General features: G+C 41.6%; 1 protein-coding gene across 1 annotated transcript; it reads left to right on the top strand.

Moving 5' to 3' along the window:
- The first annotated feature begins 258 nt into the window (after positions 1 to 258).
- LOC131234662 (transcription factor bHLH94-like) lies at positions 259 to 2,782 on the top strand. Its single transcript, XM_058231584.1, has 3 exons — positions 259 to 1,041; positions 2,065 to 2,454; positions 2,568 to 2,782. Exons 1-3 carry the CDS (start codon positions 538 to 540, stop codon positions 2,661 to 2,663), a joined length of 990 nt encoding a protein of 329 aa, XP_058087567.1. The 5' UTR covers positions 259 to 537; the 3' UTR covers positions 2,664 to 2,782.
- Positions 2,783 to 15,808: the final 13,026 nt, after the last annotated feature.

Here is a 15,808-nt window from a genome sequence, read left to right as displayed (position 1 = left end):
GAGGTTATTATCGTGCTACCACTTCAATTTTCAGATTTGTTCTTTCTACAGTAGGGCCCATGATTTTGAAGGTTTGGATTGGTGCATACTTACACATCCTCTGTGCATACAAGAGCATGGATGACCAAACTGCTTGGAGTATCCACATTCTCTCTCTATCTCTCTCTTAAATTGCCATGCCCTCCACCCACAAAACAGAAAAACATGCTCTCTCTCTCTCTCTCTCTCTCTCTCTCTCTCTCTCTCTCTCTCTCCGTTCTCACGTGCAATTAGCTGTAGTTTTGTTTCTTTTACACCTTTAAAAGCTCGACTTTCTCCCCCATAGAGGCCGAAAAGCGAGTTTGGTTTGTGAGTCTTGTGTTCATGGGATTTCCTTGTTGTGGGTTGGGTTATAAAATACAGTTCTCAGCGTTCTCAGCTCCCCACCATCTACTTTTGGGTTATAGAAAGTGAGAGAAAAAGAGCAATTAGAGAGAGAGAGAGAGAGAGAGAGAGAGAGAGAGAGAGAGAGAGAGAGAGAGAGAGAGAAAGAGAGAGATGGCATTAGAAGCTGTGGTTTTCCCACAAGATATCTTTAGTTATAGTAGCAAGGATTTGTATTCCTTGGCAGCAGCTTTGAGCTATGACTTCAAAATAGAAGAAGATGAAGAAGAAGAGAAGGTCGATGTACTAGAATGTGAGGTGAGTGCCCCACTTGATACAAACCAACAGCAACTAGGTTTAGGGTTAGATGGTCTCCATGTCAATTGGGATTCTTCTTCGGCCTTGCTACATAATATCAATGAATGGGGTGCCAATTCCTCGCCTGAGGAGGCTTGCACCGCAGACGGCTTCTTCACGGGGTCTTTGCCGACAGCTGAAGCTGCCACGGTGGTGGCTTCTGGACGGAGGAAGAGACGACGCACCAAGAGCTGCAAGAACAAGGAGGAAGTTGAGAATCAAAGGATGACCCACATTGCCGTCGAACGAAATCGACGGAAGCAGATGAATGAGTATTTAGCTGTCTTGAGATCTTTGATGCCCTCTTCTTACATTCAAAGGGTCAGTCTCTCTCTCTCTCTCTCTCTCTCTCTCTCTCTCTCTCTCTCTCTCTCTCTCTCTCTCTCTCACATCTTGACTATTTGACTATCCTGGATTGAAGGAAAACATAAAAAAGAAAATATATCATTTTTAGATTAGATTAAGTGCATAATGGTGCTTTCAACTTTTGGCTTTCTTTTTTTTCTTTTTTTTTTTTAATTTTTTTTTATTTTATTTGAAATGTTACTATTTTATTTCTTTTTTAGTTACCTTTATACATACCACATTCTTTTTCTCTATATATCCTTCTTTTCTTCAAAAACTTACCAAAGACACTAATCTTCTTTCTTATTTTGATTTCTCTAAGGGAGATCCTGTTCGCAGTCTACACCCACACACACACACACACACACACACTTATTCTTACACGATTTTCCAAGTTTGGGAATTAAAATAACTCTACAGAAATGTATTAATTCAATTCCTAAAATAGAAAATGGGTGTATGCAAATAAATCCCCTTCTCTAAACAATGCACTCAATTTTTGGTCTCTTATGTTCTCTTCTTCTTCCTCATTAATTTCACCTTAAGATGTGCCGAGAAACAAAATAGAGAATTTAGTTAAATGAGGCTTGATAATCCCAAACATGCCCACTCTCGTGGTCCCCGTGTGACATCGTGGTGCAATGTGCAAATCCAGTCCGTCCATTGGGTGGATGGTCCACTCATTTGGGCAGAAACACACCTACGTCGAATGTAGACCACTTACTTTCTTTAACCATCTATTTGTTGTGTATGTGGCCCACCGGATGATTGATCAGCCTTCTTGACCCACCAAGTGGACGATTAGGATCTTGAACATGTACACCACATTGGTGCATTTGGATGCGTGTGCTACGGCTCACTCCACTGCGTGAAATTTTCTAAAATGCAAGTTCTTGGTATTTTTCATGATATAAATATGCTCAATATCTTTCTACTTGCTTGAGCTTAGTCTTCTTCAAAGATCTCATGCTTTTATTTCTAATAATTTTGGTTACTTAGGGTGACCAAGCCTCCATCATTGGCGGTGCTATAAATTTTGTTAAGGAGCTTGAACAACTCCTCCAATCTCTGGAAGCTCAGAAGCGAATAACACAAAGATCGGATGCCAATTTCACCTCTCCTTTTGCCGATTTCTTCACCTTCCCTCAGTACTCTTCTTGCTCGAACAATTGCAACTCTACCAATGAGACAGTAGCCGAGAACCGCTCCGCCATTGCCGATATTGAAGTGACTATGGTTGAAAGCCATGCCAATCTCAAAGTACTCTCGAAGAGGCGGCCCAAACAGCTGTTGAAAATTGTAGCCGGATTACAAAACCTCCATCTCACAATCCTCCACCTAAATGTGACCACCATTGATCAGATGGTCCTATACTCTCTGAGTGTTAAGGTTGCTGTAATTCACACACTCTCTCTTTTCTTTCATAAAGTCTTTATATATATATATATATAATGATTGTTGCCTTTGATTAGCCTACTAATCAAGGTTTATCGATTATGTAGGTTGAAGATAATTGCGGGCTTAATTCGGTCGACGAAATTGCTACAGCCGTTTATCAAATGCTAGGTAGGATTCAAGAAGAGGCTGGTTTGAATTGAACAATGTAATTCACCCAAGTTCTATCCCAAATCGTTGCGGTTTCTATGATTCTATTTCTCTTCTATGTGAGAAACTTTTGTGTATTAAAATGGCTTAATGCAACGGTTATTTGACTCTACTCATGTGTTCATGTGTATGAGAGAGAGAGAGAGAGAGAGAGAGAGAGAGTAGTATCGAGTACACAACAAAGCTTACATCATGAACAGCTTTACGGGGCTTTTTATAATTTAATTTATAATGATAGGCTGATTGAAAATGTGTATCCTTTTCATGATTCTAAATGTGACAAACAAAAGCAAGATATGATCACACAATGCAAAATCATGCCCATTTGAAAAAAAGGGTAAAAAGTTTTAAAAATAGGAATACTTTGATAGGTTGGCAGAGTATGGCATCCATACTCATGCACTGTTTTAGACACACTTGCACACATTACCTCAATCCAAACTGTCCAAATCGTGGTCCAACGTCGAATGGGTCACATTCCCAACTAGGATTAGTCTCCTGATCCTAGCATATCATCGGTGAAAATTTCTTTATTAAATGTGGATCTTTTCAACCATAGATTTAGTGTCCAATAAGCTCATGATTAGGATCATCCACCAAAGTGTGTTCTTTTGTTGTGACCCATCAAATCCATATTCCACAATTTAGACAGTATGGATTCATTAACACGTATGCTACGTGTGATCTGGACTTGTGCATGCCTATGATGCTCACAAGTTACCAGAGTGTCAATGATCATCTTTTAAATAATAGGCAATGTGCCTGGTGTACGACGTTCTTATGCCATGTCATGATGGAAAGAGATGAGCATGTGGGTCACGTCAGGAGCCCAACAAAAAAACAAACAACCAAAAGAAAAATAATAATAAATAAAAAAGAAAAAGAAAGGAAAACTCATTAAAGTCAGAAAGGTGTAACATAAGGTTAAATCCATCGTGTGATTTTTTTAAAGGAGATAAAAGATACCATTAGCACTAGGGTTAGGTTAGGACAAGGCTAGTATTGGATTCATGTCGTTTTTGTATTGTAAAGAAAACGAAAACCTAAACGTTTCACGCGTTTAGAAGATTCCAAATGTAGACTCGCGTCAAGTTAGGGAAGTATATTATACGATCCTTAACCAAGGTTTTGAATAGTATACTCGGGTTCGGGTTTTCTACCTGACAAATGGGTCTCATGGTCCAATAATTTAAATCGTTGATTGGTCTTTGGTGTTCCATTTGGAATAGACCATTCCAAAAAAAAAAAACCAAAAAATGTCTCAAGATTAGTGCTGAGGATCGGCTTATTGCTGCGATTTTCAATGGTCTGGATGACCGAACAATGGACACCAACTGTAAAGACTGAAAACGTAGTTTTTATTGGAATGCAGGTGATTGTGTTCCAAAATCTCCCAACATCAGCGGATGGTGGGACGAAAGATTTTAATGGCAGCTGCAATGCGGTGCTTGGTCCCAAGTAGGATAAAACTCACATGTCAGGGATGGGCCCACACTAATTAGTGGGCACTGTAAACATGCCATGTTTTTGCAAAATTCTATTAAATACGAGGCTACACCCTTAGCAAGAACTTGTGTGCAATTGGGATAATGCAAGTGTGCTAGAGTTGTACTTGATTTGAGTTTAATTGAATATTGGTGCCCTTCACACTGAGATGGACCATTTAATTAGACTAAATTTTCAGACTTAGTCGCCCTCTCAACCATTGGTTGTAACAATGATCAAGCAAATCGCAAAAGGGGTAGTGATTAATTCTCTTAATGGATTTTTTTTGCCTTGTGTCTTAAGGATTTATTCTTTCACCAGTAATTATAACCAACGTATTTATCAATGAAACAAAAATGGATAGATTCAAAATAAAAGAGCCTAAAACAATGTTGATTTTTATTGATTTATAAGTGATGTTCAGTACAGTCAACAGAGGAACAAATACACTAGAGAAAATAAACATAAAACGAGAGATAAATACCTAAATCGCCCATGTGGATAGACGATTTAGGCGAATGATCAATAAGATATGACTAGGGTGTTTGATCTTTCAAATGGGGACATGGTTGATCAAGATGCGACAATGGAAGGTTATGGATATTTATCCCATTCCTAAGTATACATACTACAACAATGTCATTGAATAATAGCAATCTATACTAATCTAAACTTCAAACATTTTGAAGTATGGCCGGATAGAAACAAATGTACTAAAACTAAGATAAGATAAAAAGATATATACAACGTTTTGTCGTGAAGATAGATTATGTTTGACATGGGCTTAGAGCTTTTTATAGCATTTTCCTTTTATAGCTTCAGGAGGTGGAAAATTAATCCTCAATAGGTTTCCTATCTGGGTTTCATATCTAATATATGATTCTTTGTAGCCATGGCATTTAATTATTCTCTGATCATTCCTACCTAGCCAAGAAAACTACGTAAATCAAAAATGGTTTCCAAATCTCTTACGAGCATGGCTACAAAGGTTTGTAGATCTTTTGGGATCTGTATCATCCAGTTATATCACGATCCAAATCAATTTAAGATCTCTCCCTATTGTCACCATAAAGATCTGTAGATCTGATGGGACTAGTTCAACTGAGTCCAGATCAAGATCAAATTCATTAGTTTTCATTCACTTAGATGTTGGTCCGATTATCAAAATTTTGTAATTATCACAAGTGCACTGAACGTTTCTAGAAATATCTCTCATTTTAGAAGGATTGTGAGAGACGACCTTACCAAGCATTATCGTATATGTGATAAGATCTTTACGTCAGTGGATCTATTATAGACTTGTCGATCACACTGCCTAGTTCACACGCCATACGAATTAGGGCTACATGTCATTCGTCGCTTCATTTTCACTTGAGACGTGCATATGGTAATGTGTCACTTTATTTTTGACAATTAACATATTATTGAAGGATAAGAGAGAAAAGATATCTTTAGGCTCATAGCATTGACATGTGGTAGCATTTTATTAGTCCATGGAAGTATATAAAAAATGGGTGTAAATACCATGCATGTACCAAAAATCATGCTACCATGCTCATCAAGTGAACCACAGCTGCACTTGAAATTTGGACTTTTGGACTTTTTTAAAAATTAATTGCCCCATTTTTCTCATGGAAGTTTGATCTCCCCGATCAGCGGACTGAAATTGATTTTTTTTTTCCTCCAGTGAGTGTTCAGTGTAACCTGAGTGATGCAGATGCCTAGATGTCTCACATGTGTGCCGACCAATGCTGGAACCAGCACCGTCTGGTAGCTGTCTTGGGTTCCACTCAGCAAGAATTCTCATGAGCTCACGTTAGGAGATAAGCTCAGATATGGAGTAGATCCAAGACAAGTAGGCCACAGACCACAGTGGGGAGACCCACCGTTGAAACCTTTCCGGGGCCTACCATGACGTTTATATATATGACATCAAGCCGTTCATCTGCTTCTTCCCATTAGGATGAACTGAAAACACAAATATTATCCTGATCCAAAACTTCTATCGCTATGAAGGTTTCACTGGTGAGTGTTTCCATCCCCACTATTTCCAGTTGTTTGGCCCACTTGATTCTAAGATCTGCCCCATCTTCAGGCTCCTTCCCTAATGTGAGTACGATAAACTGATGCACAGAGTAGATTTCTCATGGACACCAGGCAACAGAGCTTCATCCTATAGAAACTTCCTGGTGGATATTCACGATTGTCTGTTCACATACATACATGTATGCAATTCCTTGTGGTAAAAACTGGGGCCCTGATTTGGGAGAGGCGTCACCAAAAGTATCGAAACAATTGTAACCGTTTGATAAGTTCACAATTGTCTGGCCTAATTTGGACAATTACTCATCTTTTATTATATCCGTTGTATTACATAAGATAGGATGGCTACACTTGTCTGATTATTTTTCGTAATGACACAGTAACAGTGGGACCCATATTTTGGATGGTCTGAATTCTCACTCACAGACATCATATGACACAATTGTTCTCACGTTTTACTACCTGACTCCCATACAACCTAAGTTGCAGCTTAGGATCTAGCATGGTTGTCCTAACTGGGGCTCACATGCTTTGTTCCCGACAATCGGGTATTTATACCAGTCAAACGAGTCAAACCCATTCCGAGTCCAGCCGAGTCGGGTTCAAGCCAAGGACCAAACCGAGTCAAGTCAAGCCCAGTCTAGCTTGAACTAGGCTCGAATTTTTTCGAGCTCCCAAAAATTAACTCAACTCGGCTTGAATCTAGTTTCGAGCCAAGTTGATTCGTGCTGTATCAAACCGAGTCGAGTGAGTTAATTGAGCTAGCTTGGTTTGTGTGCAGCTCTAATGAAAATCCACGTTTTCTCCCTTCAAAATCCTAAAATCGATTTAGCCCTCCTTGGTCTCGCCTAATCCTGTAATTGCACCCATATATATATATAATGCTACACCTAGAATAGAAAATAAATTGCGCAATTACGTAAAACTATGCGTGTCGTCGATCTAAGCAGCGATAGATTGACATCAAGGACGCTCAATCGATCGAGCCCCCACATGTTCGATCAATCAAACTTGCTCAAAAGTGTCTAAAGAGTTTACATGAATTTTTTGAATTTTATCGATTACTCGAATCCTCACGGTCAATTGAACAAATCTATCCAAAACTATCCTGAGACCAATATCTCTAATCCAAAGTTCATTAGATTGATCGAGTAAGTTGTTTGGACGATTAAACTCCCCTATTTCTACACAGATTAAAGACATCCAGACAACATGAACAAAAATTTTCCATTGCTTGGTTTAAATTCTAAAAGTCTAAGGGACATTATACTTGGACAAAGGGTCGTATGGATGCTTATAAATTAGACTAATTGTAAATGATTTACTGGTAAATAGTTCATGCTTAAATGCTGAACAATGCTTGTAAAGCCCGTAAATCATTTACAACTTTGAGTCCCATTTGATTTAAAGGAAAAAAGCCAGAATTTCATTTATAGGCTTTTCCATTTACATCCTAATGGCTATAGATGAAAAAATTGGCTCTTCATTTACGGGAATTAAACAATTTATGGACTATCTAGACATAAACAATTATTTACTTGTTAATCATTTACGGCTTATAACTAAACAAGATAAGTTATAAATGATATACCACTTAAATTATTTACAGGCATTCAAATGAACGCTAACCTTTTAATGGTAGTAAATAAGTTATTACTGTCGTACATGGTAAGCTACTCTCCATCGTACATGTGACATGCGGACAGTGGATCAGTACCGCATCTATTGGTCTTCCGACCGTCCATATTCTGCAGGTTAAAAACCACTCTGATCAGAAAATCCTGGCCATCTAAACAGTGGCCTCCAAACGGGAATTAAAATTTGAAAGGTTGCAATTCGCTTCCGGCCGGTGCTGGATATTGTGGAAAAGTTTCCGCAATCAGGCTCATTAGATGGATTATCCCCATCCATTCTCCCTGCTAGTGTGCAGGTCTACAATTGGTATGGGAGCCAGAAGCGGACACTCCTAAATCAGGACGGTTGTATTTTGGCAGTTGGTGCAAATTAGCACGGTGTGGTGGAGCAACGGTTTAGAAACTTGGTAAGATGAGTAAGAGGAGCCGTTAGTTCAGTTAATCTAAGAATTCTATAAGGTAGGCTTTATTGATCAATGGTTTGGATTCTCCTAGGGGTTGGATAGTATGATCGGGAGTACCATGGGACCCCACTAAGCTGTAATACATCTAAAATCGTGTAAGGGGTGGTGTATTACAACTATGACACACAATATTTTAATTGAACCGAGATTACCAAATTCGTGTGGAGCCTTAGGGAGAGGAATTTTGATGGGTTTCAAACTCCTCCACCCTTCATCTTATATAAACAGGGTTGAGTCCCAAACCTACATAACAACACAGAAGCTTCCATTTACATCTCATTGCTTCCCTAAGAGTGTAAGGTGTGGAAGATTACGACATAACCCTACTGCAATGGTATCTAGTTAATGTGATACTGATGTAGAGCGGGTCGCGGACAGTTTCATGGCCAAGATGGATCAGAAAAGGCCCGGTCGACGACAGAAGTGATCCGGACCATCGGACCTTAGATCGGGCGTATCTCGCAATCCGGAAGGAGTTAGCTGACGTAAAATATATGATTTTGGGGTAGAACGAGCTACTTTAGCCAACCAACCCCTCTATGCCGGGTTGCGCCGCCCGGAATTGCGAAAAACCCCTTGATTGACGGTCGTTTTCCTGTTTTAATTTCGTTTTTACTATAAATAGTAAGTTTTAGTTTGATTGTAACTCTTCATCCGTTGGGCTTTAGGAGTTGCGCCCAACGTGAAAAGAGCTTAGAATAATTAGGGGAACGGTTTGGTGAAGCCAAATAGGACACTTACTATTTTTGGCCGAAAACCTTGCGCACTAGTAGACATCACGACCGTCTATAAATAGTAAGTTTACTATTTATAGTAAGTCGCGGATTCTAGGAGTTTGAGTTGTAGTTTGATTATGATTTCTTTCCCATTGCTTGATACCCTTATTTAAAGGGTTGTAAACTCGATTTTAATAATTCATCAATCAATTTCGAATTTATTAGAATTTATTTCTATTTTCTGCTTTCTTTCCTCGTGGATTCGAGAAGTCTCGTGAGGAGTCTAGAGAGAAGTTCCGTGGATTCGAATAGTTATCCTCTTGAGGAAGACGGTGCTCGACCTCACGTCCTCCCCTGCGTCGTTTGGTATCAAAGCGAGGTTTCTCCTCGGATTGATGGCTTCTAACGACGGTCGGGCAACAATCCCATGGGCGGTGCTCAGGAATTTACCTTTAACGGCGGCGGCTTTCAAAGCAGCACAGTGAGAAGCAAGCCATGCAAGGGCTGCAGCTTCCATCGACCGCATAGCGGATCTCTTGGCGGAAAACCTAAGGCAACTCCGTGTTCTTGGTGGCAATCCTCCACCCCCAATTAATAGACCTGATTGCAGGATAGTACCGAAAGTGCAACCAAGGGTCATTCCTGAGGAAGGGAGCTCGAGAGAGGAGGAAATCGACGACATAATCTACCAACACCACAGACATGGCGGCGATCGAGTAGATCGAGCGGATCGAGAATTCAAGATGAGGGTTGATATTCCTAGCTTCAATGGCCAATTACACATTGAGGATTTCCTCGATTGGCTTTCTGATGAGCGATTTTTTGACTACATGGACATCCTCGAAGTAAAGAAGGTCAAGCTTGTGGCTACAAGTTGAAAGGAGGAGCTTCGGCTTGGTGGGAACAACGCAACTCTCGCGACCTAGGTAGACGACAGCACCAATCCGCACCTGGTAGCAGATGAAGCAACTACCACGTGCCTGATTCCTCCATAGCAATTACGATTAGGTATTATTCCAACAATACTAAAATTGTCGGCAGGGTAGTCGGTCGGTGAGAGAATACGCAGAAGAATTTTACCGCCTGGCAGCGCGTAACGATTTGGTCGAGACTGAATCGCAGCAAGTCGCCCGATTCAACGGTGGATTACGTATGGCTATTCAGGATCGGGTCCAGATGCAGTCCGTCTGGACGATGAATGATGCGATCAAGTTGGCTACTCGTGCAGAAGTGCAACTTGAACGTCCTAACACACGGACCTATCCTACTGCAAGGATTCTGATGGCAGGTCTGCCAGAAGCACAGAGAGGAGCCACTAGTCGGCACGCGCTCAACCTTCTATGTCTGAGAACCGAGATCAGGGAAGCGGGCAAGCTAGACCCCAAAGGGGCGTATCGACTGCTGCTAGTCCAAGTAGAATCCCGAACCCCTATGCTCGGCCAAGGCCCGATAACTGCTATCGTTGTGGCCAACCGGGCCACCTATCAAATACTTGTCCCCAGCGAAAAGTGGCAAACCTCGCCATCAATGATGGTAGTGCTGATAACGCTTATGAAGATCCAGATATTGAAGAACAGGAGCATACCACCGAGGACGAGACAAATGATTCAGGTTGGGTTCAGCAAGATCACGATGAGTCGCTCGTTGTGAGGCGACTATTATATGCGCCAAGAAAAGAAGTGCATCCACAATGGCATAACATCTTCTGCACTAGGTGTACGATGAATCAAAAGGTTTGTGACATGATCATTAATAGTGGGAGTAGCGAGAACATCATCTCTAAGGTCATGGTGGAAAAATTATAATTGAAAACGGAGCGTCATCCCTCTCCATATACAATCGGTTGGATTAAGAAGGTCAGCGAAACAAAGGTAACTGAACGGTGCACCATATCCTTTTCAATTGGCAAACATTATAAGGATGAAGTAGTATGCAATGTAGTTGACATGGAAGCATGTCACATACTACTCGGTCGGCCCGGGCAATCCGTGATGCCACTCATAAAGGGCGAGATAATATATATATCTTCGTCAAGGACGGCCGAAAGACCATATTGGCCCCTATGGATCCAGAGGGACCACCTGAAACTTCTAAAGTGGAGGGCCGTTTTCTCTTAACCATACGGGATTTCGTGGAAGAATCAAAGGAAACAGGACAGACTTATGCATTAATTGTAAAAGGGGAAGAACTCGAGCCTACCAACATCCCTGAAAGACTAAGGCCCCTGCTACATGAATTCAAAGAAATCTGGCCCGATGACCTTCCCGATGGGTTACCCCCCATGCGGGATATCCAACACCATATCGACTTTGTCCCTGGGTCCAGTTTACCGAATCGTCCCCATTATCGAATGAGTCCGAATGAGTGCGAGATTCTGCAGGGACAAGTAGAGGAGTTGATCCGTAAGGGTCTTATTCGGGAGAGCATGAGTCCATGTGCTGTACCGGCTCTATTAACTCCAAATAAAGATGAGAGTTGGCGCATGTGTATCGACATTTGAGCCATCAACAAAATCACCATAAAATACAGGTTTCCTATACCACGGTTGGACGATATGCTGGACATGCTAGAGGGTGCAAAAATATTCTCTAAATTGGACCTAAGGAGCGGCTACCATCAGATTCGAATACGGTCGGGTGATGAGTGGAAAACAGCCTTTAAAACCAAGGAAGGATTATACGAATGGATGGTCATGCCCTTCGGGCTTTCGAATGCGCCTAGCACATTTATGAGATTGATGAACCAAGTTCTGAAACCTTTCATTGGGCGGTTCGTTGTGGTTTACTTCGATGATATTTTGATATACAATCAAGACGAAACCACCCATATGGAACACCTCAAGAAGGTCCTTCAAGTGCTCACTAAAAATAAACGATACCTCAATTTAAAAAAGTGCAGCTTCATGACTGATAGCCTATTGTTTCTGGGTTTTGTCGTCACATCCACGGGCATTCGGGTGGATGAGGAAAAGGTGAAGGCAATCAGAGAATGGCCGGTTCCTACAAATATTCACGAAGTGCGAAGTTTTCATGGACTGGCGACATTCTATCGTCGGTTCGTGAAAAATTTCAGTACCATTGTGTCACCAATCACAGATTGCATGAAGAAAGGGCAGTTTCAGTGGACTGACGAAGCCGACAGGAGCTTTGCCGAAATCAAGTGCAGACTATCCACGACCCCAGTTCTTGTACTTCCCAACTTCGACAAACTGTTTGAAGTCGAATGTGATGCTTCATATGTCGGAATTGGGGGAGTTTTGTCTCAAGAAGGTAGACCGGTAGCCTTCTACAGCGAGAAACTTAGCGATGCACGTAAGAAGTGGTCTACATATGAGATCGAGTTATACGCGGTGGTCCAGGCACTGCGGCACTGGCGACATTATTTGATTCAAAGGGAATTCATACTTTACACGGACCATCAAGCTCTCAAATTCATTAATAGTCAAGCTAACATTAACCGTGTGCATGCTAGGTGGATCTCGTTTTTGCAGGAATTCACGTTCGTACTAAAACATAAGTCAGGGCAACAGAACAAGGTAGCTGATGCACTGAGTCGCCGCGCAACTTTGTTAGTCACCATGAGCAATGAGGTTGTCGGGTTCGAGCGCCTCAAAGACATATATGCCGATGACGATGACTTCAAAGACGCATGGGTTAGATGCCAAGAAGGTCACCCCGATGACTTACATATGCAAGACGGGTTCCTTTTCAAGGGAAATCGATTGTGCATCCCAAACAGTTCGCTAAGGGAACAGATAATCCAAGAGCTACATGGAGGTGGCCTCAGTGGACACCTTGGGCGAGACAAGACGCGAGCTCTTGTGGAAGAACGGTATTACTGGCCGCAATTGGTACGTGATGTGGGAAAGACAGTCCAACGTTGTTATATTTGTCAGACCTCTAAGGGGCAATCTCATAATACAGGCCTTTACACTCCGTTACCCGTGCCTGACGGCCCTTGGGAGGATTTATCTATGGACTTCGTGCTTGGCCTCCCACGAACACAACGTGGCATGGATTCGGTGTTCGTGGTAGTAGATCGTTTCTCCAAGATGGCGCACTTTATTCCATGCAAGAAGACTCTCGATGCAACACACGTGGCGAATCTATTCTTCAGAGAAATTGTGCGGCTACATGGGGTTCCTAAGACTATTACTTCTGACCGTGACACGAAGTTCATAAGCCACTTTTGGCGGACTTTGTGGACTCGATTCGATACACGACTTCAGTTCAGCAGCGCCTACCACCCACAGACTGACGGTCAAACTGAGGTTGTGAATCGCACGTTGGGAAACCTCCTTCGATGTATTTCAGGAGAAAAACCGAAGCAGTGGGATTTGGCTTTGTCTCAGCGGAGTTTGCATTCAACAACATGGTGAACCGCTCGACAGGAAAATCCCGTTCCAAGTTATTTATGGACGAGTCCTCGCCACACACTAGACTTGGTCCCTCTGCCCAAGCTCCTGGGCATGAGCATTGCAGCAAAATATGGCTGACAAGATCATGGGCATTCATGCGGAAGTACAAACCAAGTTACATGCCTCGAACGAAAAATACAAGGATCAAGCCGACAAGCATCGGCGACAAAAAGTGTTCGAAGTGGGTGACCAAGTAATGGTCCATCTGCGCAAAGAACGATTTCCGACCGGAACGTACAACAAGTTGAAGAATAAAAAGATTGGACCGGTACCAATCATCCGAAAGATCAATGACAACGCTTATGTTGTTGATCTTCCAGATGACATGGCGATCTCACGAACTTTTAACGTCGCGGACTTGTTCGAGTATCATGAACCAGCGCATGATGAGAACTCGAGGACGAGTTCTTTTGAAGTGGAGGGGACTGATGTAGAGCGGGTCGCGGACAGTTTCATGGCCTAGATGAATAGAGAAGGCCCGGTCGACGACAGAAGTGATCCGGACCATCGGACCTTAGATCGGGCGTATCTCGCAATCCGGAAGGAGTTAGCTGACGTAAAATATATGATTTTGGGGTAGAACGAGCTACTTTAGCCAACCAACCCCGCTATGCCGGGTTGCGCCGCCCGGAATTGCGAAAAACCCCTTGATTGACGGTCGTTTTCCTGTTTTAATTTCGTTTTTACTATAAATAGTAAGTTTTAGTTTGATTGTAACTCTTCATCCGTTGGGCTTTAGGAGTTGCGCCCAACGTGAAAAGAGCTTAGAATAATTAGGGGAACGGTTTGGTGAAGCCAAATAGGACACTTACTATTTTTGGCCGAAAACCTTGCGCACTAGTAGACATCACGACCGTCTATAAATAGTAAGTTTACTATTTATAGTAAGTCGCGGATTCTAGGAGTTTGAGTTGTAGTTTGATTATGATTTCTTTCCCATTGCTTGATACCCTTATTTAAAGGGTTGTAAACTCGATTTTAATAATTCATCAATCAATTTCGAATTTATTAGAATTTATTTCTATTTTCTGCTTTCTTTCCTCGTGGATTCGAGAAGTCTCTGTGAGGAGTCCAGAGAAGTTCCGTGGATTCGGAATAGTTATCCTCTTGAGGAAGACGGTGCTCGACCTCACGTCCTCCCCTGCGTCAGATACCCATACTCGATGCACAATAGGTCCTTTTGCAATTCAGTCTACAGTTTACAGTTGAGGGATATATAAAGACATGCTAGAGAATGATCAAGCCAAGGCAAATTCAAAAGGAAACCAGTAGCACAAATGAGATCAGAGCCATTTGTGCTACTGGTTAGAAGGCATGGTCTACTCATCAGATGAGCCATCTTCTCCTAACAATTTACTTTTCTCATAAATGCGCGACTCCCTTATGAGTGGCCCATCCTATTTTTTACACTGTAAAGGCAACGAAGTAGACTGAAAGTCATTCCAATTGTATCATCTCCTTCTTTTGCATTATTGCATGAAGATTCAACAAGTGGTATCAGAGCACCGTTATATCTTTAAAAGAAAACGATAACAAATCTTGATTCACAAAAACAAGAGCGATATATGAATTCAGAAAATCATGACATAGAGATTATGGTTTCGACACATATTACATAATTCATAAACTCAGCGTAATTGTTTTTTAGTAGAAAAATGACTCCCTTATTTTGCTTAAACAACCAAAGGTTTAAGTGTTTCGGATAAGGATTTAAGGGTGATAAACCTTTAATTAGGAGTCATGCCACCTATGTTGTCTGACACAACTTCATTCTCTATGTGTTTGGGCATGTTTAAAATGTCCACTAAATGCCGAAGGGAGCATTCCATCCGACAACTTGTTGTCAATGCATTCTTATTTTGAGGCGCAGATTTTGCGAGGCAGGGATATTTAATGCGTCCCACCATCTGTGTTCCATTCTCATTGTGGGGTACATCCAAACAGGCCCTTAAACTTCCTTTTTTTAAAAGTTGTTTTCTATTTAGCCATGATAACTAGGTTAGCTGCTTAGCTACCCTATAATCTATACACAAACTCTACATAGGCTTATAAAAACGCATTTGTAGTGAGATCAGCATTGCACATGCTCTTACAGGGAAGGGGAGACATGCAATCGTTGTAAATAGCAGTAATCACCAGCTTCAATCGTTGAGAGATGCATAAATTTGCGGATGTGCACATGGATGTCTTGAATGAACCACCTGCAAAGAGCAGACAAAAGCCAATACAAGTTGCATATCCATTGTATTCTTCAATGAAAGAAGCTTATGAAGATCCGGGTCATTCATCAGTTGGGGCCACCATAATCATAGCCTGGACCTGAAAAAGTAGGCCTGTCCACTCACTGGAGTGTCTTCTTTGGAGAAGAACAAGGCTTCA

The sequence above is a fragment of the Magnolia sinica genome, chromosome 2, assembly GCF_029962835.1.
Source record: "Magnolia sinica isolate HGM2019 chromosome 2, MsV1, whole genome shotgun sequence".
Classification (NCBI taxonomy): domain Eukaryota; kingdom Viridiplantae; phylum Streptophyta; class Magnoliopsida; order Magnoliales; family Magnoliaceae; genus Magnolia; species Magnolia sinica.
Note: the sequence above shows the minus strand (reverse complement) of the source record. Positions and strands in the feature narration are given on the sequence as shown.